The sequence below is a fragment of the Dermacentor silvarum genome, chromosome 4 (genome assembly GCF_013339745.2).
Source record: "Dermacentor silvarum isolate Dsil-2018 chromosome 4, BIME_Dsil_1.4, whole genome shotgun sequence".
NCBI classification, from domain to species: Eukaryota; Metazoa; Arthropoda; class Arachnida; order Ixodida; family Ixodidae; genus Dermacentor; species Dermacentor silvarum.
Genome location: NC_051157.2, coordinates 164,801,082 through 164,824,297, shown reverse-complemented (window position 1 = coordinate 164,824,297; position 23,216 = coordinate 164,801,082). Strand labels below are relative to the sequence as shown.

Here is a 23,216-nt window from a genome sequence, read left to right as displayed (position 1 = left end):
CACGAGGCACAATTTGGCACAATTAGGAAACTAAGAAAATAAGGGCATTACCCCTGATTACCCTGAATTATTAGATAACTTTAGAAACAACGCCTTGCACCTCTATTTGTTTAACAATATAAAGTCATCTCTTCCATTAACCAGCTTTACTCATTGCTTCCGGATGAATTACATCGCATATCTTCGTTGTTGTTTTTTTTCTTTCCTCCGACTGTTACTTTTGGGACTTGTATACTCGCTCTTTGATGATTTATGCTAGTCATGTTACTTTTCAATGCGTGCCATTAGGCAGTAACATCGTTTTTGTCCTTTATGATAAGGTCCACCCCGTGCTACTGGATGTGAATTTGCATGATTCACACTACATCCGTCTTTCTAACTTCTTCCTCCTCATTTATAACTCCTCTCGCTTTCGTTTGCTTGTTTCTTGCTGAGCATGTCTACTTCCTTTGTCTTTCTCTGCGTTTCATGTGGAAAAGTTTACTCTCATTCCGCGTGAATCTATAGTGGCGAGACAACGCCTCACGTAAACTGGGATGTGAGTGCGCACCTCTTGGTAATGCTACCACACCTTTTATAATGCACCGGCCGTGGTAAAGCAAGGAGTGGGATCTCAGATAAATTTTGTCAATGGTACCCGAGCCTCTGTCAGCTTCGCAACCAGTTTTATCTGATCTCATACCATGCCAATAAATTTTGCAGTGCCGATGAAGCGCATCACTACCGGGCATCAAGCCGTGCTTTTAAAGTGCTACTCCCTACACCTTATTGCGGGTATAATTTTTAACAGGCAGGCACTTTCCACTTTTAATTACCATTCTGATGCACAAGTGAATTACTGTTATTAAAGTTTTGTTTTTTATGCCTTTTGCCTCCGAATCGGCATTTCATTTCCTTTCTCATTGGAGATTTTATCGAAATGTCGTTTTTCTTTCCATTAAAAAAGGCCCTTTTCATTTATTTTAAAACCCGTTTCAAAGCTGATATATACCTAATGACAGTCAGGGTTCTCTCTCCAATTTATTTTGTTGTTACTTTTTACTCTTGGGGGAACGTTTTGCCGTAAAAAGCGATGAATTACTAACACTAAATTGCTTGAATCTACGGTTGTACGTCTATGGGAATGCCAAGAATTTGCACAACCTAATCATTTTTATCACGTCAGTGACGGTAGGGATGAATGAAACGTCTTCTTCCCATTTGTGCTCAGCCTAAATCTTGAGCACAAAATGAAAAAAAAATTGCTGTTCTCTGCAAGCATCCAACTGGGAATATCGATATTTTTTCTGCGTACGACTGCTGCAACTGCACTGTAAAAAGTGCGCCCTGGTTTCCACTGGGTTTTACCTGCAGCATCGGCTGTCAACTGTTTCCCGTAAAATTTACAGGCGTCCGTAATTTCTCTCCACAGCAGTGCAATACCACGCAGTCAGATTTAGAGTAACTCCGCGTTAGGAATGAAGAGGTCTGTAATTTTATTGTCAGGCAACTCAACACTACGCGGCAGATTTATAGGAATTTCCCGCAGAAAATAGGGACCTCGGTAATTTAATTCCAACGGCACCGCAGCAACAGGCCGTCATATTTACAGCAATTACCTGCGATACCTACTGGCTTTGGTAAGTCGACTAGACGACACAACACTGACATGCCGTTATATTTAAAACAAATTTAGCAGTTCTGTAAGTTCACGAACTGTGCTTTTCAATAAAACGAACTTCATCATTGTTCATCATTATTAGAATATCCTGTTTAGTAGAAATGTGTCCTTTATTACCGCTGCTGCATTGTCCTCCTGCCTTACCAGGTACGAGTAGCTTTGCAGTTTACTAGTTTCGCATCGCATCTGAAGAAAGATACATTGACCCAATAACACTCTAAAAAGGGCGGCTGGAAAAAAAAACTAAAGCAACAGCTGATGCCAATGGAAAGTATATTAGCCCTTATTTGAAGTATATTAGAAGTGACTGCGCCTCAAAAAAGAAGACGGGAAACTGTGCAAAGAAATAAATGATGCGAATCAGTAGGAACAATTATTAAAAAACGTAATTACCGGGTGCGGTGCACCAATACACAGCAATATAATTGACTGGCAAGTTATGTCCGAATCTGCATTAAGAGCGACGTATAATGTGTAATGTGATGTTTAATTTTACCCGAATTTGGCCTCGATGCGCAGTGCTGAGTAAGTCAAAGTGACGGTGGGTATGCTTGCGGATATATATAGAAAAATTGTACCTGCACCGAATACTTTTCCAAAGAACGGGCCGATATAAGCATTGTACGCGAATCGACAAAGTAGCTAGAGTAAGCACGTCCCTGTTAAGTATGCACATTTCAAATGATGTTGGCGTAGAGATAATTCTAAGGCACACGGGCGGGTTAAAAATGCGGCATAATTTTCGAGTAATTATATGATTTACTTCATTATTTATACTTTGGTAAGTGTAATTCACTTCGTACCCACTTTTGTCTTGTCCTCCAGAAAGCGTATCTACCAGTGTGCCACAATAAGTATAGAACACCTAAATGCGCCTAGATATAAGTCATGCTTCTCTGTACATACTTCTGCCATCATCGTCTTCACTGAACAAGCGTCCTCATTGCCGGCGACGTTGTGGCATAGATGCGTAAGCATCGCACGGCGTGTGTGCCTTGAATGACATTTTCAAGGCGTGTGAGCAGTGACATGCAGTAAATACGAAAACTGCATAGTAGTAAAGCTATTTACTACCTTTGTGCTGGATAAACATAACATTTGCATGAGCTTTTACTCAGCATAAGATGAAAGTAAACATGATGGTACGCATCGTTGTTTGTGGTACACGATTTATTTGACAATTTCGCTAAAACTTCGCTGAGCCCAGATTTCAACATGTGTGGTGGATCTCAAATTTTTTATACTCTCCAGACCTCACATGAAAAACCTAAGGATCGCCATCTTTTGAAGAGAACATGGCGTAACATTTGTTCCTGAAGCAATTTTCAGTGCGGGTGCTGAAACATGCATGTAGTGGAAATGCATAAATTTATTAGGTATCTACACTAATTTAGTTTGGCATGATGCTTACCACCCCTGACGTCATATAAAGAACTAACTTTTAAGCTGCGAGATACTACGACACTCCGCGAGTTGACATGGGGCATTTTGCGTGAAAAATGAACTTGATTCAGCAGACCTTCAGCAGATGTTCACAGCTGGACTCATCAGGTCATAAACATCGGTATTCGCATCCCCACTTATCTAGCAACAAATTAAATTGAACGTGTAGGCTATGCACCGACACAGTAAACAAGCGGACAGACATCTTTTCATTTTCGATGCTTCATGCTTATGAAACATTGGTTGACATGTGTCGGCCAGATATGTTCTAGAATCTGCTTGTGCAAGAAATTAAGTCTCGTATCACTCAAAGAATATTAGCAGTACACAGGCTTGGTGACACCATTCAATGTTTACGAATATAGCAGGTGTCCATTCGGACCGATGGGCTCGGCTGCCTTTTTCCTCAAAGAGATGAGCCAAGTACTTTAACAAAAGAACAAGGAACAGACGAAATCTGAGTGACTATTGCAGAAATTTATATGTACCTACAGAAGCGTAGGTAGTTCACCAAAGTATGCATAAAGAACACTTTTTGAAGTATTCGAAGCGCTCAACAAAGCACAGTTCGGAGTAAACCTCAAAAGCGGGACTTCTTCAATATATCTGTCATCTTTGACAAACATTTTTATGTACAAGCGTGCACCACTTACCAGAGAAAGAATATAGCTTATGATTAGGCAGACAGTGAAAATGTTACTGAGATATCTACCTAGCAAAAACTAGATATTGAAAGGTGTAAGGCAACAATAAACAATATCAAAGAAATTATGGGGGAAATAAAAATAATTTATTACGCAGTACTATAGGAAACAGCATGCAGGATGCATAGTCCTCTTTTTCAGATAAAGTGAATGCTCAAAAATTATAACAAATACATCACAGAATAAGTGAGACAGGAAGCAAGCACAAACCAAACGCAAGACGATCAATCGAGGCTCAATACATGCCAACGAAAGTAATTCGTGACGACCCGAAGAAAAAAAGGCCAAACTCAACATTGAATAAAGGGCGCCTCGAAGGCTTTTCGAAGCCTTCGAAGCCATGGCTTTTTGCTCACCTCCAGTTAACACTACTTACTCTTTCTTTTTTTTCTTTCTACTTTATACTCATTTCAACCTACTCATGCATCTCAATATTAAAATTTGCTGACTGCTAAAGATTTTAAGGGTACTACTCCCTATCTTTTTTTCTCTTTGTCCGGAAGCCTTGTAACGAGCGATATCGTAAAGACGCAGGCGCGGCAATACATTACCCTTTTATTTAATGTCCTTGACTCACAGAAATGAGGGGCTCCACGTACACACTACAACTGCCAAGTACACTACAACTGCTCTAAAGCGGGCTGAAAAAGAGGTCAGAACTGAAGGCGGTGGCTCATCAACGTTAACTGAGCACTTCTAAATGCATGTGTAGCTTCCTATCTTCTTTAGTGCTGTAATTGATGACTCATATACACATTCCGGAGTCATGCCAGGCATCACCGCACGCCCTGCACAACACAGCTTTGTCGGCGGTCATCCAATGCTTACACGCAATAGTACAGACAACCATGTTTGTAGCTGTCTGGGGCCATTCGATTGAGATGCTACTATACTCATTTGCAATATTTAGCATTTGATATTGAGTCATCTTTCTCACTGCTAACATTTTGACCATCTATACTTTTTCCACGATTGATATTCAAGCCTGGCCTTCAACGCTAGGTCGTCGCTTCATTGGTATGTATTGCGAAATAACAAAGCGTTATTTTCTACGTGTGTCGATTAGACTTCCAAGAGTCATGACATTCTTATGTACAAATAGCACCTAGTGACATACACTGACATCTTCTCACTAAGTGAGCGCAGAGCTTGAAGCAAAATACTAAAAATGCATATATGAAGTTTTTCCTAAAGGGAATACATTTCTATGGCTATTTCATCAATTTTTATGGTGGTCGGTGAGCGATCTTTATCCGCTGATACAAAGGCACTGATGGAAAAGATACGTGCGGTCAGACAGCAACATTGTGGTGCGCATATTGCTGAAATCCGCTGCTGCTAGATGCACCGTTTACCTCTTGACGGCTCACCACAGCTTCGCATAGACTGACACCCACAATGCATGGTTTTTGCGTAATTTTAAAACTGATCTTTAACGCCTGCGTGGAGTAAACTGGTTGAGAAGGCAGGGCAGGCCGCCTGCGGTTTTCATCCCATCGTCGTCAAGCTGTCGTCATTCCGATGTCTTCGGGTCCCCGTCGTCGTACAGTCGACGTCACACTTTCCTGATTGCGTTGTAGGCATGGCGACCTGCAATTGGTCATGCTGCCGTTGTCGTCCCGTAGTTAGCACGCCCATCCTCATCATTTGATCGTCGTCACACTGTCGACCTCACACGATCGCCATCCTCACAGTTAACTAAAACATGGCGAAGATAATGTGTGCCCTCTTTGACCAAGCACACTTATCGACTTCAGCAGAATACTTCGTAAATATTTTCACTGTGTGCATTTAATTTCTTCAGTCCGCATAAGCAATTCACTTACAATCAGAATCATCACCCATCATGTCCTGCAACAGTGTATTTCTTTGATGGAAAGGATATCATGACGGTAGTCATGAACCGAAAATTATTGATATGAACCGAGCTATTTCCGAGGCTCCATACTATGTACGCTAAAACAAAGAATTTTCTGTCGTTTTGCTTGCTAATAGCATATTCATCGTTGTCGAGAACAAGTACGTAAGCACGTCTATCAGTTTTGCTTAGACCTGGCTTCTCTCAGAATAACGCTCCCCACAAATGAGCAAGGATAAATGCTACAGTTCATACTCACTGCTATCCTTATTCAAGCAGCTGTTGAAAACGGTATATCACTTCATTCGCGGATCAAACACAATGCACGCGAGCAACGCAAGAAGTAATAATCATGACGCCTGATATGTTGTGCGCTGGTAGGATTAAAAATATTTTCCGCAGATAAAACGCGTTACATACGATTGCACACCTTCTGAAGGAATCGCCTTTAATTCGCTGAACAAGTAGCGGCGTATAAAAATATCATTAAAAATCTATCTTATTCGAAAATCATGCCTCGATACATTTACTACGTAGAAAAGCGCACTAATAGCATCGTATTACAAAATTCAAAGGTGTGTCGAAGCGTCTCCTGTATCTGTTGCAATGTGTACTTTTAGGCAAGCAGGCAGCTGTGATGCTGATGCTTTGCTTTAATACAGCTTGCATTAAATTACAATACCAGAAAGGAAGAAACCTGATGTAACTTTCACTTTACGTTGAAGTATCCAAAATGATAGAATTTATTTGGCGCGCCGATGATGTGAAATACATAGCCTGCTGCTGCGTGCGAATGCTTAGAAACTCGGCATGCGGCAACCCGGCTCCTCTCTTGAGCTTAGGTGTGGACACGGTGCGCTATCTATTGGAGCTGCCGAGAAGTCTACGCTTAGTGCACGAGACGTGAACCGTGGCACGCCAGTGCCTGCGAACGCTAATTGTTCCCTCGCGTGCTGCATATTCAGTGGCACACATTCAGTTACCCAAATTGGTGAGATTTTAATTAAAGAGCGGCACACATACTACATTTATGGCACAGGTCGCTAAAGTGTTGGCGTAAAGACGTTCATTAAAAAGGGGCACATACTCATAGCATTTTTTGGCAAAGGCTGTTAAAGCTTCGGGTTGATGTCCTTGAGAAACCCTTGTGACAGCGTTCAATTTCATTCAGCATCAAAGAAATAAAAACAAAAACTGTCAGCCTTTCACTGGGGTGGAGAAGGAAGACCAGCGAAGCTGTACTATGGTGCGAATTATATATTTCTTATTATAATGATTAAGACGTGATGCCGTAATTGGTTATTTGAACTATTAAAGACTGAGAAATATATATTATCCGCTGGTTTTCATTTATTTAGTGACAACAGGGACCATGGCCTTATGGTCGCTACGGTACACCGCCGTAGGGTGTACGGCAAAGGTTGGCACGTTCTTCATAAACACGCCACCAACGCCGCGCGCGTTCAGTGCGAACGCGGGCAAAACGCCGCCACCGTCGACAACAGTTCTGCGCGTTGCTGACGTGCGCTGCTGAAACGCTGGTGTGAGCAAGCGCACCAGCAGCACCGAGTGAATTTTCATGCGGTCTATCGCTTCAGCGAAACTGAGCGGCGAAAGCACAGTGCATACAAAGGCAGGAGCCGTGTTGCAGATCGCTTTGAGATACGGTGCGCGCGACCGCCCGTCGCCGCACAAAGTACAAGTACGCAGCTAATTGCTCGCAAAGCAAAAGCCGCACTCCCTCCCTCCCGCGCTACCTTCCGGCTTTCCTCCTTTCGCGTGTGTATTTGAGTCGCCAGTTCCACTTGCGCCCGGACACAAGATACGCATTTGGTGCCACAGCTAAACGTCGCCCCCGTCCCTCCCTCCCGTCCCCCCACGGCATTTCGTGCGACAGAAGAAGTCGCGTTTGCTCCCCGCCGTGCGTTCGCTCCCCGTGAAAGCGCGCGTCCCTCGCGCGCTTTCACTCGCACATACAGCATACGGCCAATGATAGCTTTTTTTTATTGCGATAGCAATTATATGGACACTCAAAAGCAGATTTCTCCCGTCGCCGTCGCCGTCGCCGTGAAGTTCCGTATGACGTCAATGGAGATGAAATCGTCGCCGCGCGCCGAACGCTGTATGTGCGAGTGAAAGGGCACGAGGGGCGCGCGCTTTCACGGGGAGTGAACGCACGGCGGAGAACAAACGCGCGTTCGGCGCCGGCAACAGTCACCAACGCCGCACGCATTTTGAGCGAACGCGGGCAAAACGCCGACGGCGTCGACAACAGTTCTGCGTGTTGCCGGTGCTGCTGCATGTCCAAGTTTATACAGCTTATAAAGCTAATATCATTACTCTGTATAGCTCTCTACCAATTTGCTATCGCAATTGATGCTTCGCCTTTCAGGTGAAACTGCGACAACTTTTTCTACACGCAGACACGGCCATCGGAAACTAAGCCCTTAACAGCTTCGCTGTAAAAATTGTTTTATTTCTAGCTTAGTGCATTCTATGACTTCTCTTATGTAGACAGAAATTCTTCCCCTATCTTTCTCACATACACGTGTATCGTTTACGCATATTATTGCAGTTGTAACACACGAGCAGCATATTGAGGGATGAATAACATGCAGCTCTATAAATAATTACAATATACATTTTGGCACCTATCCAAGGAACCTGAGCGCTTGATGGCACCCCTCACAATTATTCGTTTAAGTCTTAATGTCTAACGAGTGAAGAACGCTGGAAGGAGCTCGGCCAGATGTTGGCATATAACTATAAACGGTGAGTTGATGGCTAGATGGCGATGGCTACTGCGGACGTTAATGCCAGAGCATAACATATTGATGATTTTTAAGTTTTTTACTAGCCCAATTGCGAGCACCTTGACGATGAAGCACCGCGCTTCCTAACGATGAAGCGCGAGGCTTCATCGAGGATCCAGACACGAGCATCGCAGCATTGAGTATCCTGTCTTTTGCGCAAGGTGGTGGTATGTTACGACACAGCCCTCCTCTGCAGCGCATACATCGAGCGAGTGTTCGTTTGCACTGCCACGTGTTTTCTCAAGAAAACGAACGAGCATTACCTAAAAAAAGGAAAAAATACAGAGCTCTTCCACTACTGTGAGGATCGAAGCCAGCGAAGCTGTGACTATGGTGGCTCTGCTGTAGTGAATGTTGCTATAGTGAATTTATTTATTAACATTATTGACTACATTGGGTGTCTTCGGTATATTTTTCAAAGATCAAAAACACCCGCGTCTTGTTTTCACCCGGCGCGATGGCTAAGTAGTGCGTTTGCTGCGCCAAGACCGCCCCATCGCCATAGACTAGCGCATAAGCCACAGCGTTCCTAGCCGCGGCTCACTGCACGGTAGCGTCAGGATCCTGTGAGATCTCTCGCGTTCCTGATCGCGGCGGCTCATACCCACATATCCAACACGGGTGAGAGCCGCAGGTGATTTCTTTCTTACCTTCCTTTTTCTCTCTTCCTTTATTTCTTTCCCTTCTTTCTTCCTTTCTTCATTCCTTCCTTCTTTCTTGTCCCTGGCGCATACCCGCGTATACAATGCAGGTGTGTGCCACACGTGATTTCATTGATTTTATTATCGTTAATGATGAAGTAACTGACGAGCATGCGATCTAATTGATGTCATTACCTGTCAGTAATGTTAGTCGTCCGTTTTGACATCTGTGCTAAGGCACAACTGGCGGTAAACCAGCCACGCATATGGAGCCAAACCACCACATAAACTGGAGCCGAAATGCCGATGATAGTTTTTTCTACACACAGACACGATACTGGGGGAACTAGTCCTTACCAGCATTCGCTGTAAAAAATTTCAAAACATGCTAGTGAAGTTAAACGACGGCTGAAGAGCTGCAGAGGATGCATTGTAAGCTCCAGACAAGCTCAGTCTATTTAATGTACTTGACGAAGGCTGAAAATGTAGCCTGGTAAATAACGTTAACATAACCAAATACTTTTTACTCATTGTTCAATTACTTTCGCGGTGTAATATTTTGTAACTGCAATCAATGACATGTTTGGAAGAAGTAATTGTATTTATAATTGTATACTTTTTTTCTTTAACCTGTAAAGTCCGTAAATACCACACTACGAGATAGAAAGCAAAGTGCTACTTATGTGAAGTAAGGCTTGAGGCGTACGACTTAAGGCTTGAAGTCGCTGATACCTGCAGCACAAAAAATTGTTGTGCGCGATAATTTACACTTCCAAAACACCTGCAGATGCGTATGGCAAAGCAGAAAGGAAAAGAAAGAGCGCGAAGCGGCTTTATGGAGCTGTCCCACTCTTCAGAAGTCCTAGGCGTATGGTTTGCCACCGCCTGAATTTCTTCCAAGAGCTTGTAAAGGTTTCACTGTGTATCGTTAGATTCATTCGCGATAAATGAGTCATCTTAGGTGTCCACCTTAGCACTTCTATAGTGTCTTTTTACACGGCCAGCTTCTTTCGACACCGGCGTGCGTGCTTAAGGTTTCGATGGACTAGCAGGGCTGCGTAGTTGGCTCTTGTTGATGGTACATCACCGACACCTTCCGGCATCCAGCTACGTGTTATCACATACACACTTATCGTAGAGCCGCTTCAGGGGTCTCATGCTGATTGAGTTGTTGGCTATCTTATGTTTTACATATGATACCCCGCCAAGGCACATCGGCTGCTACCAAACTGCCTTATCAGTCCCGCCATTAAAAAGACACTGCTCCTTACGCAACCGATGTGTTATGAACGATGTGTTATGTTGAAAGTATTACGAAGCAGGCAAGGTAAACTGTATTCCGGTTATGCTTCACAGCCAGTGGAGTTTTCCTTGATAAAAAAGTCATACATGTGTGATGCAAGGAAAATATATAGTGGTCGTTCAAATTGCGAAAGTCTGGTATCGACAGAGCCGAGTTTTTGCGACATATTGTTTTGATAATTAACCCTGCTACGAGCAGTAAGTTGGAAAGCTGGGCGAGTTAGAATTGGCGTATTCTTTGAATCAGCGCGGAAGACGATGGGAACACAAAAAGGAAAGAGACTGGACGAGCTCGGTCTGGGACAGCATCCATCCTGCGTCCTTTCTTTTTGTGTTGCCGCCTGGAACTATAGAACATAAAGGGGTGCAATCAGATTTTGTTTGAATTTTATATCAACGTCAAAAAAGTGGGTAGTGCTACTGAATTCGAGCGTTTCTAAGTTACACAGAAAATTGGTACACTGAGCTTCGGTTTCAAAGACACTCAGTGGGGTGACAAGTTTTCCTGCCTTTTCAAAGACAGCGGGGAGACGTACCCTTGCCTGTATTTTTTTTCTAAGAAGCGTGCCTCTATTAAGCAAAATAAAGCTACTTCTAACCTTGTCTTAGCGTAATTGTCAGCATGCCTCAGGTACCTTCCTGTGACCGATTTCAAACCTGCGTGTTAAAGTCGCAAGCTACGTCTTTGAGCCACGCTCGAGCTTGCTGCCCCGCTGAGATCCAGCTGAAGTGCAGCCATACCTGATAAATTCTTTACTTGCAGCACTTCGTCATATCATTCACGGAAATGGCATGGCTGCTCGTCACTCTCATCAAAATGAATGTGACCGTTTCTCTGAAATTGCAATAGGCTGATGGCTCAAACTTTTTTATGTAATGATGACTGCACAAGATGTATTTGCTCGATTCAATCCAGTGACGACAATAGTCATTTGCACGGACGGGAGTCGCTGTTGCATTGGTGCTATTCTCGCCTTAGGGCTGAGTGATGCAAACCGCTTCAAAGCATTCTCTAGCTGGCTCCATTCTTTTCACGGAACTATATAACTCGTTTACAGAGGAAAAGTGCCTTGCTATTTATTTCGGTTATTGTGAAAGTGTACCCGTAATTGTATGGTTGAATATATCCCAAATTCCCGACAGACGCTAACATGCACCCCCATATAATTTTGTCAAATAGTCTTCGGAACAATCTATTTCCCACTAATTATATATGTATATCTATATAATACCAATATATTATGCATAAATATTTATAATTAATGTATAATATTGACACTCCTACTCCGTAGGAGTGTCAATATTATTTTTATGGCTCCTGTTGTTGGAGCAGTAGGTTAGCACCTTTTTTGATAAACAAACACACTCTACCAACATACAAGTAAAAGAAAAAAACGCTGGTTTAGAACCTCAACCAACAAAATTTATTGAATGAATAAAGCTGTTCATAACAACATTGTATAGTTGGCTTTTTATGGAATGTAACTTTCTGATTCTTTCGCCGAAACATACTTTGCGCATTAGCACATCCCGGCGATGTCAAGAAGTGTTTTAAAGAGGTTTCGTGTTGTCTAAAATATGGTATGTGCTGCAAACACCGTGAAATGAGGTTTAGGAAGACGGTTTTGCCAATGTGTCATTCTGCTTTGTCTATAGGTGGCCTTGAGGTGCAATTGCCAAGCACACACATCTGGAAAAAGAATAGACAGTTGGTAAGTATTTGAAAATAGTTCATCCTATTCTCTTGAATAACCATCACAGAAACACAGCATAACATTCCATAAAACGTGACGTGTAATGTTAACTGTAAAACTGAGCGCACATCTAAGACATATTGAACCGACGAGGACAAGATACTATCAACTTTTTATTGCGGTCCATGCACTGCCGACTTATAAAATATTTCTAGAGTCACTTTTCAAGCAAAAAGTGGGAAACCATATCAGCTAAAGCTCTCGCGCGTGTGAGAGGCAATCCCGCAGAAAATCAAGCTCAGGCTTTAGCAGTACAGTAGTCGCCTCGCTAGTGCAGGTAATGCCATGCTTTTTCAAAGCCAAGCTTTCTTTGCGAACCACCTGCGCCTCTCTAGCTGGCTGTGCTGCCACCTGGTGCTGCTTCTGCTCGTGCGTTCTTGCCTACTAGCTTACTCTCGATGATGATGTTGACTTTATGGTTTGCCGCTTGAAACGGGGCCGTGACAAATTGTAACCTAGCCTGCTTGATTTATTCAGGTATGCTATACATGTTTTTCATCTAGCATTTTTGTATACATCTTCTCAATTTTTTTTCATCAACGCCTACCTTGTACCGCTAGTTAGACATTAAGATATCCGGTTTTATCAATTACTTTTCTGTTAGCAACGGAGCAATTTTAGGTTGAGGTTGATCCCTACGGAGCGATGCTGTTCGCAGTTTCAAGCGAAGTGGAAAAAGTGTGAAATGAGGAGAGTAGGTGCAGAGATAGAAAAAAAATTATGGGGTTTTGCGTGCCAAAACCACGATCTGATTATGAGGCACGCCGTAGTGGGGGACTCCGGAAATTTAGAACACCTCGGGTTCTTTAACGTGCACCTAAATCTAAGTACACGGGTGTTTTCGCATTTCGCTCCCATCGAAATGCGGCCGCCGTGGCCGGGATACAGATAGAAAAAGAGACAGATAAAGAGAGAAAGAAATAAAGAAAGCAAAATAAGCTTTCTTGGCGAGGCGAGATTTGAGCCCGGGAACAGTCGGTCCGAAGGCGAACGTCATAACGACTAGGCTATACACCCACGCCTGCAGGACATGCATTTATGGGAACCACATGATTGCGTAGTACAGACGATTGTAACACAACTTGCTATGGGCGAGAGAAATATTAAATGAGAGTGAGAGAGAGAGAGACACACACATAAAGAGAAAAACAAAGAGAGAGACAGGCGGGACTTGAGCCCGGGTAGGCGAGCGTCATACCCACTACGCTATGCACCCACACTTGCAGAGTTCCGCTCTTTCATCAGATTTCACACGCGTGGAACTGTGAAATAAAAAGCGTCGCTGCGTCGTCACAGGTAGTCGCAAGTGCCTGTAACTATCTTTCATTGTCCGCTAGTAACACTATGTCGTCCGAATACATCAGTTTAGGGACCTTCTGTTTCAACATTCGACAATTTCGCATATAAGATAAATCAGACCAGTATTCGTGGTTTTTCAGTCGTTTTCTACGCCCTTAACATAAAGTGTCAACAACAATGGAGACAGAGGACATCATTGCTTCAGTCCTTGGTGAATTCCCACCACTTCATCACCTTTTTGACCTTCCCATACAACTTGTACTCGGTTGTCTCTATATATATCCCCCAGCAGCTCCACGAAATCGTCATCTATGCCTTCATGCTTAAGAATATCCCATAACAATTGTATGCGTACGTTTTATAGGCTCCTTTAATGTCTATAAATGTTATCGATAAAGGTCTGAGCTACTGAGATCTCTATGCACTGAGTTAGTACAAACATATCCTCCAAGTGTTTGCCTGGCCTAAACCCATTATGTTGTTCCCTCCGTACATAATTTTTCTCCACCCACTTCGACAGTTCTAATTTTATGGCTTGCATTGCCATTCCACATATTACGGATGTTACTATAACGGGCATGTATGAGCTCGTCTTATCCTTATCACCTTGTCCTTTGTAAATGAGGTTACTATTGCCTTCTTTTCATCCAACCGGAATTTTCTTCGTTCCAATCCCTTGATCTATGGCATAAGTCAGGAACGAGGTTTTTGATTAGCGGTATTGGGATTTTATCAGATCCTGCTACCATGTTAGTAGGAAGGTATAGGGGGGAAGCTGGTCTGCACATTCGGGTCGTTGGGGACGAGGGGCCGCGACGCGCAAAGCCGCCTTGATACGAGAGAGCGGGCACCTTAGGAGATGGCCTCGCGTTGCGCATGCGTGGCGCCGCCTGGTAATCGCGTCGACGGTCACATAAAGCCTCCAAGTGGAGGTCGGCTACCCCAACCAAATGGCGCAGAAAGGTACCTAGCCTCGTTCAACTCCTATAACGCTGGTTGCTTTGAAAGGTGTATTGCATTGCAAAGCTTCTCGATTGCCTCGGGGCATCCTTGAGCTGAATCAGGAGTGCGTGAACACAGCCTCATTACCTTCGCTGTATAAAGATTCGAACAGGGCACGTTGTATCTACTGCGTTTTTTTTAATAATGAAAGCTTAAAAAGCCAACCATGCCATGATACTTGCACATCTGCCAAGAATTTCCGTCTCACGAAACCGCGCCTAGTATGCACACCGTGGCCAAATATCTCCTGCAGAAGCCCTTTCGCTCCTGCTGGGAGGGAAAGGACTGAATCCCAGTGACCGACGGGAGACCTTTGGTTAAGCTTATCGGCATACGATGTGACACAGCCTCAAAAACGTCGTGAACACGCGCGATATTTATGTGGTGTTTTCGTCCCATAACAAGTTGACAAAGGTATGCCCTTGGTTTTGCGATGACAGCCAGCGTGGTTGCGAAATGAGCCATGAATGCCCCTTCAATAAATGCTCGTTCGGGATTGTATGTTCTATTCCCATGACGAGTGGGAATACGAGTATTTAGATCTTCCAGACCAAACGATGTGTTAACCAAGGTAAATATACCTGATAGCGAAGCTTCCATATAAGCCGATGAGTTCAAAGCATGGTGGCTCATCGGTGGTTCATGGGCTCATCGCCATCTGTGTGACGTGGCAACACTTCCGGCGGAAGAAAAAATAATGTGAAGCGATATCCGTTAAAAAGGAAGTTACGTCATATTGTTCTCAAAGGCACTAAATTTGTTTTGGTGGCGTGTCATTAGAGCTGTACATTCAAATGCCCCGCCATTCGATTTGATGGCCGTTTCAAGCTTTGAGAGCGGAAAGCGATGCAGCAAGACGTCAGTCGTACGGGTGTTGAAATCGCACCCCTACAAAGAACTTACTTTCTCTGGAGGCTGGCAAAAGCTTTGGGTGTAGAGAGCTGGCCCCATCGTCAGACACCGAGCCCATCGGCCAATACAGCCGCACCAAAAATTGCTAAAGTAAACAATAATCTGGCAGTCGTAACTCACTACTTTTTACTGAACAGGTTGAGAAACGGTGGAAACTACCCAGGCGACCAAATTCAGACAAACGTCGATAAGCAAAACAACGCAACGTGTGAGGGGGGCGTATTATAACAGGTGCACTTTCCGAGCGCGCCTTTCTGCACACTTCAAGAGGTGCATTGCATTTCAAGTGATAGCGGCGTCAACGACCCCTCTTATGGTCGGCCCTGGAAAAAGGTATGTATTGATAATGATAAATTAAAATAGAGTTGTGTTCTCGTTTCTCGCCATGTGTATAAAAATTAATTAGGAATGTCATTTTCCTATAATGAATCAAACTGTACCTCATTTTAATTAAAAAACGCTTTTTTGTTTCTAATGGCAGTTCCCTCCTTACATACTCCCGCTTCAATCGCGGCTGCTATAACGACCCTTGCTGATATCGGTGACAATTTGTTCTGAACCACTTTTCGCCCGAAGCTTCGCGACCTATTTGGATCGACCTTGGACCAACTGTGCGATCATACTCGCAAAGCTGTGAGGAAAGACCACACGTTTGTGCATTTGGTCGGCCAAACTACGGGGTTTGGATAACAGGCGTGGTTTCGCGGGACAAGAAGCCGAGGCAGACCTGCAAAAACATTGCTCTGTCTTCCTCTATGCACAATGGCATACTTGATTTTCCGAATGATTACATCTGACTGACACGCGCTATGGTTCAGGTTGATACGTATTTGCATTTTTGCTTGAAGAAGTGGCTTGACACTTGCGCTCCAAAGTGCTTTTAAATAGGTGGTGGGATGACAGGAATAAACAGTTGGTAGTAGCCCTTCTTCTAATCCATGCAATGTGTGTCTGTTTGATTTATTCGCAATATTGTACAGTCAACACCTCAGAACAACTAGCCCAACAGTTGGTCCTACTGTTGACATATAATGCCGGAAAAATACAAAACGACACAGCCAATTTTATTGCTGTTGGCCAGATCATTTTTTCTTTTTTTTTGGGGGGGGGGGGCGGGGGTACCTAGGTGTGATATTGATTTTGTGCCATAGTCTCTCTTCAAGTCTTATATTAGTTATCTTGACCGTCACATTTACATGGTCATTCTTTATTGCACGTGGAAGACTTAATGCCAAAATCGGTAAGGCAAGTGACAATAAATTTACATCAAAATCAGCATTATCGTCTCCGAGAATCATCAATTTTGCTTGCAGACACCTTGCTGGCGTGACATTAGTGGGTGGTTCACATGTTGCAGTGAAATAGAACTTTCTAGCATAGCCACAGGCGACATGTCAGCACTAGCAATTAACCTGCTCATCTAACAACTACTCCAGTTTTATTCCGAGCCCAACCAGCTAACTGTATGGCCGCCTCGTGTTGTGTGAATGTGACCTACTGCGGTGAAAGTAACTGCAGCACAAAAGCAGTCTACAAAGTTTTCCCTTGAGGAAAAGATGCCCGGATCTTCCACAATATAGCCCTAGATCTTTCCCGAAAGAACTTTTGTCCTAGAGAGCACGAAATCGCTGGAATGACAGAGGCTGTCTGGGTGTCCTGACCTCTGTCATGAAATCAGCCGTGGACCTTCGTTCACGCTATTCCTGAAACTTCGCCTCGTACAGGCTAAGGCAAACCACCGACACGTGCTGCTCCGGTAGCGGCTGCCAGGGCGTGGACTCGAGCTACACGCTGGCCAGCTGAGCCGTCAAGCTCACCCAAAGCCGAGTGATGTTCATCAGTGAATCCTTGACTTTCACTTTTCGCTCAGCGTTATCAATCTGGAGACTCCGTCGCGCCTCACTTCAAGAAAGCATGGCGAAACAGAAAAAAGGTAGAACGTACGCGCGACACAAAATAAATAGAAATGCACTACAATGTGTTCAAGTCATAGGCGAGAAATGTCGCACCACACAAAAGAACCAATCTGAATATACCAAAAAATATGAAAAGGAACACGATCTGAACACACAGCTTAACTGAACCGTACGCCATGTCGTTCCTGAAGGCCAGCAGCCGAGACCCGAGCTCGTTCGGAGTCAATGGAAAGACGTGGGTTCTCAGACTAAGCCGTTGCCTTAAAGAAATGCCCAACGACAACAAAAAAATCAAGGTGAAAATTTTCACCGAACCCAGGGCACCTCTGACAGCTGGGCATTCCGGACGCGCGCACCAGAGGTCGGACCGTGTCACACGACCCAAGCTGCAGTTCTCCCAGCAGCGGCCGAAAGGCCGCCCCATGAACAGCTGAATGGTGCAATATCTCTCTGTTTCAATCTCCTTTTCCGTCCCTGCTGACGAAGTCTGTTCCTTTAAAAGGCTATCACCTCTACACCCTGCTTCTGCCCGCCCAATGCCACACCGCAACAGGGCGATAAAAGGGCCTCTGATTGCCTCAAAGTATGTTCCACGCGTCGTGCAAGTGAGTCAGCTTCCGTGGATGTTCTACTATCATCATCATCATAATCATCATCATCATCATCAGTCTTGATTTACGTCCACTGCAGGACGAAGGCCTCTCCCTGCGATCTCCAATTACCCCTGTCTTGCGCTAGCGTATTCATACTTGCGCCTGCAAATTTCCTAACTTCATCACCCCAACTGTTTTCCTGCCATCCTCGACTGCGCTTCCCCTCTCTTGGTATCTATTCTGTGACCCTAATGGTCCACCGTTTATCCATCCTACGCATTACATGGCCTTCCGAGCTCCATTTCTTCCGCTCAATGTCAACTAGAATATCGGTTATCCCTCTTTTTTCTCTGATTCACACCGCTCTCTTCCTGTCTCTTAACGTTAGTCCTAAGATTTTTCGTTCCATCGCTCTTTCTGAGGTCCTTAACTTGTTCTCGAGCTTCTTTGTTAACCTCCAAGTTTCTGCGCCATATGTTAGCACCGGTAGAATGCAATGATTATACACTTATCTTTCCAACGACAGTGGTAAGCTCCCAGCAAGGATTTAGAAATGCCGGCCGTATGCACTCCAACACAATTTTATTTTTCTGTCAATTTCTTTCTCATGATCAGGGTCCCCTGTGAGTAATCGACCTAGATAAACATACTCCTTTACAGACTCTAGAGGCTGACTGGCGATTCTGAATTCTTGTTCCCTTGCCAGGCTATTGAACATTATCTTTGTCTTCTGCATATTCATCTTCAATCCAATTCTTACACTTTCTGGATTGAGGTCCTCAATCGTTTGTTGTAATTCGTCTCCATTGTAGCTGAATAGTACAATGCCATCTGCAAACCGAAGCTTGCTGAGATATTCGCCATTGATCCTCACTCCTAAGCCTTCCCAGTCTAAGAGCTTGAATATTTCTTCTAAGCATGCAGTGAATAGCATTGGAGAGATTGTGTCTCCTTGCCTGACCCCTTTATTGATAGGTAACTTTCTACTTTTCTTGTGCAGAACCAAGGTAGCAGTTGAATCCTTTTAGATATTTGCAAAGATATTCACGTACGTTTCCTGTACCCCTTGATTACGCAATGCTTCTATGACTGCTTGTATCTCTACTGAATCAAATGCCTTTTCATAATCTATGAAAGCCATATAGAATGGTTGATTGTACTCCGCAGATTTCTCGATTACCTGATTGATGACATGGATATGATCCATCGTAGAATATCCCTTGGTTGGCTGAAGTCAAGCGTTGCCCTGATTCTATTGGAAATTACCTTGCTGAATAGAGTATACAATACCGAAAGCAAGCTAATGGGTCTATAATTCTTCAGTTCTTTAACGTCTCCCTTCTTATGGATTAGTATAATGTTGGCGTTCTTCCAGCTCTCTGGTACACTTGAAGTTGTGAGGCATTGCGTATAAAGGGCCGCAATCTTCTCAAGCATGATATCTCCTCCATCTTTGATTAAATGTACTGTTATTCCATCTTCTCCAGCAGCTTTTCGCCTGGTCATGCCTTTCGAGGCCCTTCTAACTTCACCGCTAGTTATAGAAGGAGCCTCTGTATCCGGTTCATCACTATTTCGAATGAAAGTAGCTTGGGTGCTTTGAGCACTTAATAGGTCAGTATATAATTCTTCCGCTGCGTTTACTACGTCATCGAAATTGCTGATGACATTACGATGCTTATCTTTCAGTGCATCCATCCTGCCTTGTCCTATGCGAAGCTTTCTTCTTACTGAATCCATGCTGCATCCATATTTTACGGCTTCCTCAATCTTTCCCCCGCTATATTTTCGACTATCCCTTAATTTCTTCGTGTTGATCAGTTTTGACAGTACAACAAATTCTATCTGATCTCTTGAGTTTGACACTTTCATGTGTTGTCGTGTCTTTATTAGGTTACTTGTTTCTTTGGAGAGCTTGCCTACTGGTTGTCTTTGTGCCTCACCTCCCACTTCAATTGCTGATTCTGAGATCAGCCTAGTTACGATTTCATTCATGACCTCTATGTTGCCTTCATCTTCCTGTTCTAAAGCTGCATATTTGTTTGCGAGCACCAACATGAATTGGTCTGCTTTTACCCTTACTGCGTCTAGGTTGGCCTGTTTCCTCTTGAGAAATTTCACTCTTTCTCTCTTCAAATTGAGAGAAATCCTAGACCTCACTAACCTATGATCAATGCACTTTACCTTACCTAACACTTCTACATCCTGCACTATGCTTAGATGGGCAGAGAGTATGAAATCTATTTCATTCCTTTTTTCTCCATTAGGGCTTTTCCAGGTCCACTTCCTGTTGCTGCGCTTCCTGAAGAAGGTATTTATTATTCGAAGCCTATTCCTTTCCGCGAATTCTACCAACAGCTCTCCTCTTGCATTCCTAGAATCGATGCCGTAATTGTCAATTGCTTGTTCACCAACCTGCTTTTCCCCCACTTTTGCATTGAAGTCGCCCAGGACTACAGTATACTGAGTTAGCACCTTCTTCATTGCTAATTCAACATCTTCATAAAACAGTTCTATTTCTTCATCATCGTGACTGGAGGTCGGAGCATAGGCTTGTACTACTTTCATTCTATACCTCCTATTAAGCTTTATTAGGCCGACTGCTACCCTCTCATTAATGCTGTAGAATTCATCAATGTTGCCCTCTATGTTGTTATGGACTAGAAATCCTACCCCGGATTCTCTCTTATCTGGAAGACCTCTGTAGCACAGGACATGACCGTTAGTCAGCACTGTGTAAGCCTCACCAGTTCTTCTAACCTCACTAAGGCGAATAATATCCCAGGCAACTGCCTGATAATTCCTCAAATAGTCCTGCTAAGCTAGCCTCACTCGAGAGGGTGCGCGTGCCAAAAGTTGCCAGGTTCAGTTTCCATTGGCGGCCTGTCCGGACCCAGAGATTCTTAGCACCCTCTGCCACGTTGCAGGTCTGACCGCCGCCTTGGTCAGGTGCTCCGCAGCCGCTGGGGACTGAGGGCCGTGGGTTAATTGTCGGAGTCATTAGGGAAGTTGTGGCCGAATACTGCACCAGGGAGGCCAATTCCTGTTCTGGTGAGGGAGTGACTTTGATGAAGCTACTTTAATAGTGAACTCTATAACATCTGTCAGTATAGCCATCGTTACCGATAAGTGACGTATCGCCACAGCATATACATTTTGTTTGAGCCGTGATCGCACACAGCACAAACACGGGAACGAAACTCAGCCCCACAGTGCTCTTCAGCTCAGTTTTTGTGTCGTCGGTGTTTTTTGCACTCTTATATTTAGCCATAGTACACCAACAAAGCTAATCACCACTCTTATGAATCACCGTCCGCGCCAGCGCAGCCGCAATCGCTACGTAGCCGTGAGCACTTTCTCCAACGACAGAGCGACGTCATGTACAGCGGCTTTCACTTAACGTGGGCCAAAGTTTAAAAATATACAAGTGCTACGTAGCCGGAGAGAAACAATCTAATATCGTTTTCCGTCGCTAGGACATACTCAGATTTTTTAGCATTCGTCCTAACTCGATAATAAGTCCTAAATAAATAATCAACTTCTCAATTATTATAATTAGATCAAAAGTGTTAATGAGAGAACTGTAGAGCAACATTAAAAACTCCCGATACAGCTTTCTGTTGATCAATACATGCTACATAAAAATGTTTTTCCGAGTGTGAAAGAAACCCGCAAATACCCGCAAATCTGCCGCGCGACTGGCCGCTCGAGGCACATTGAGTGTATTTGCGGGCTTCTTTCACGCCCGGAAAGCACTTTTTTCACGCTTGAACTAACAAAAGAAGCCAGAAATTAGTAATGATTAAGACAAGCTTGTATCTTTGAACACTTCCGAAAAATGCGCTTACTGCAACTGGCTTGTGCCGTCTATGCAGTTCATAAAAGTATACCTATAGGAGTGTGCGCAGAATGGGACACAAATGTCAACGCGAATATTTTTAACAGGGAAGCTGTTTAAGCCGGAGGTTAATCCGTAGATCATGCGCCGAAAAACATCGCCACCTAGCAAAGCCTCGCAACAGCTGGGGAGCCGAGCCATGACGTCATCGCGCGCGCCGCATCGCTTTCAGACGGGCTGTGGCTTTGAGATGGGCGAGGCACTGGCGGTCCAATTGTACGACTCTGCGACGCTGCTCGTGATGTACATTTCACCGAATGCAACGCAGGGCGAGGTTAAGCGATTGATTGACACTAAACTTCGCGCCGTATATGACAAGGGACCAGGCTTGCTCGTGGGAGACTTTAACGTCAACGTTATGAAGGAGAAATGGCTAGTAGAGCGCATGACGAAGTCGTTTGGCATGCAGTCCTACTCGCATAGTTGGGGTTCCTTTCCCGTTACAGTTCTGGGAACGTGTATAGACTTGGCCTTTGGCAACTTGTAATCGGCTGGCATGCAAATGATTGACATGCTGCTTGCAGTCTACCATAGCGTTGACAAAGCGGTCTTGCTTAAGATTTGTAAGAACCCTAGTTAGAGGAGGAAGTTTGCAATTTGCACGTGTCTAGATCTATACAATGAGTGGAAAATGAATTCGATTGGGGATACACCCTTTGACGATCCATAGGTTTCGCCTGGCGCAGCTGACGAAGAGGTGGAGGTCTACCGAGGCGAAGACGCGCTGCACGAAGATTTGCCCTGCGTGGCCGTGACGGACGACGATGAAAGAAGAGAATAAAGCTGCTACTGAGAAATAAAGACTGTATGTGCACTTTAATCAAATGAGAGCTTTCTTCTTTGGGTGAACCCATCGCGACGAAAAAATTGGGGCAGCTTCACACTTCTGGTACGAAGTCTGAGCAAACAGCGAAGCTGGTGGCCCTTCACTAGATTCACCAGCTACTGCACAGAGAAAAAATAGTGAAAGCTACGATAATGCCAAGTTAAAGCTGTGGGAAAAGTCAAGTTACAGTTATAAGAAACGTCAAGTTAAAGCTAGGAAAAAGCCAAGTTAAAGCTAGGGAAAGGCCACCAGCTTCACTGTTTGCTCAGACTTCGCACCACTAGTGTGAAGCTGCCCCAGTTTTTTTCTTATAATGGTGACGCTTGTAATATCGTGAATGCTGACTCACCTTTTTGCGGCCGCAACTCACGCCATCGACGGCACCGATGAGCATGTTATCTCCATTACGGCTTATGAAGCACCTCACTATGCACCTACTCATGTTGTACTTCTAAACAAAGAAGCGAGAACACAGGAAAATTATTTATGAGGAACAGTTCTTCAGAAACAAATTATATAGGGTGGCAAAAGTACACAGGGTGGCCCGGCTAACGTTAGCCAAGCACCATAAGTACAAAGACAAGGTTGCAAAAAC

General features: G+C 44.1%; 2 protein-coding genes across 3 annotated transcripts in view; both read right to left on the bottom strand.

Annotated features, from left to right (window-relative positions):
- LOC119450762 (venom metalloproteinase antarease-like TtrivMP_A) overlaps positions 1–23,216 on the bottom strand; it is a 689,114-nt gene that overhangs the window by 204,353 nt on the left and 461,545 nt on the right. The window lies entirely within an intron of this gene.
- LOC119450761 (venom metalloproteinase antarease-like TtrivMP_A) overlaps positions 11,823–23,216 on the bottom strand; it is an 84,730-nt gene continuing 73,336 nt past the window's right edge. The window contains exons 13-14 of the mRNA XM_037714267.2: positions 22,971–23,072; positions 11,823–12,111 (exon numbers count right to left, since the gene is read on the bottom strand). Coding sequence (XP_037570195.1) covers positions 12,058–12,111; positions 22,971–23,072 — 156 coding nt within the window. The 3' untranslated portion in view covers positions 11,823–12,057. The remainder of the gene's footprint in view (positions 12,112–22,970; positions 23,073–23,216) is intronic.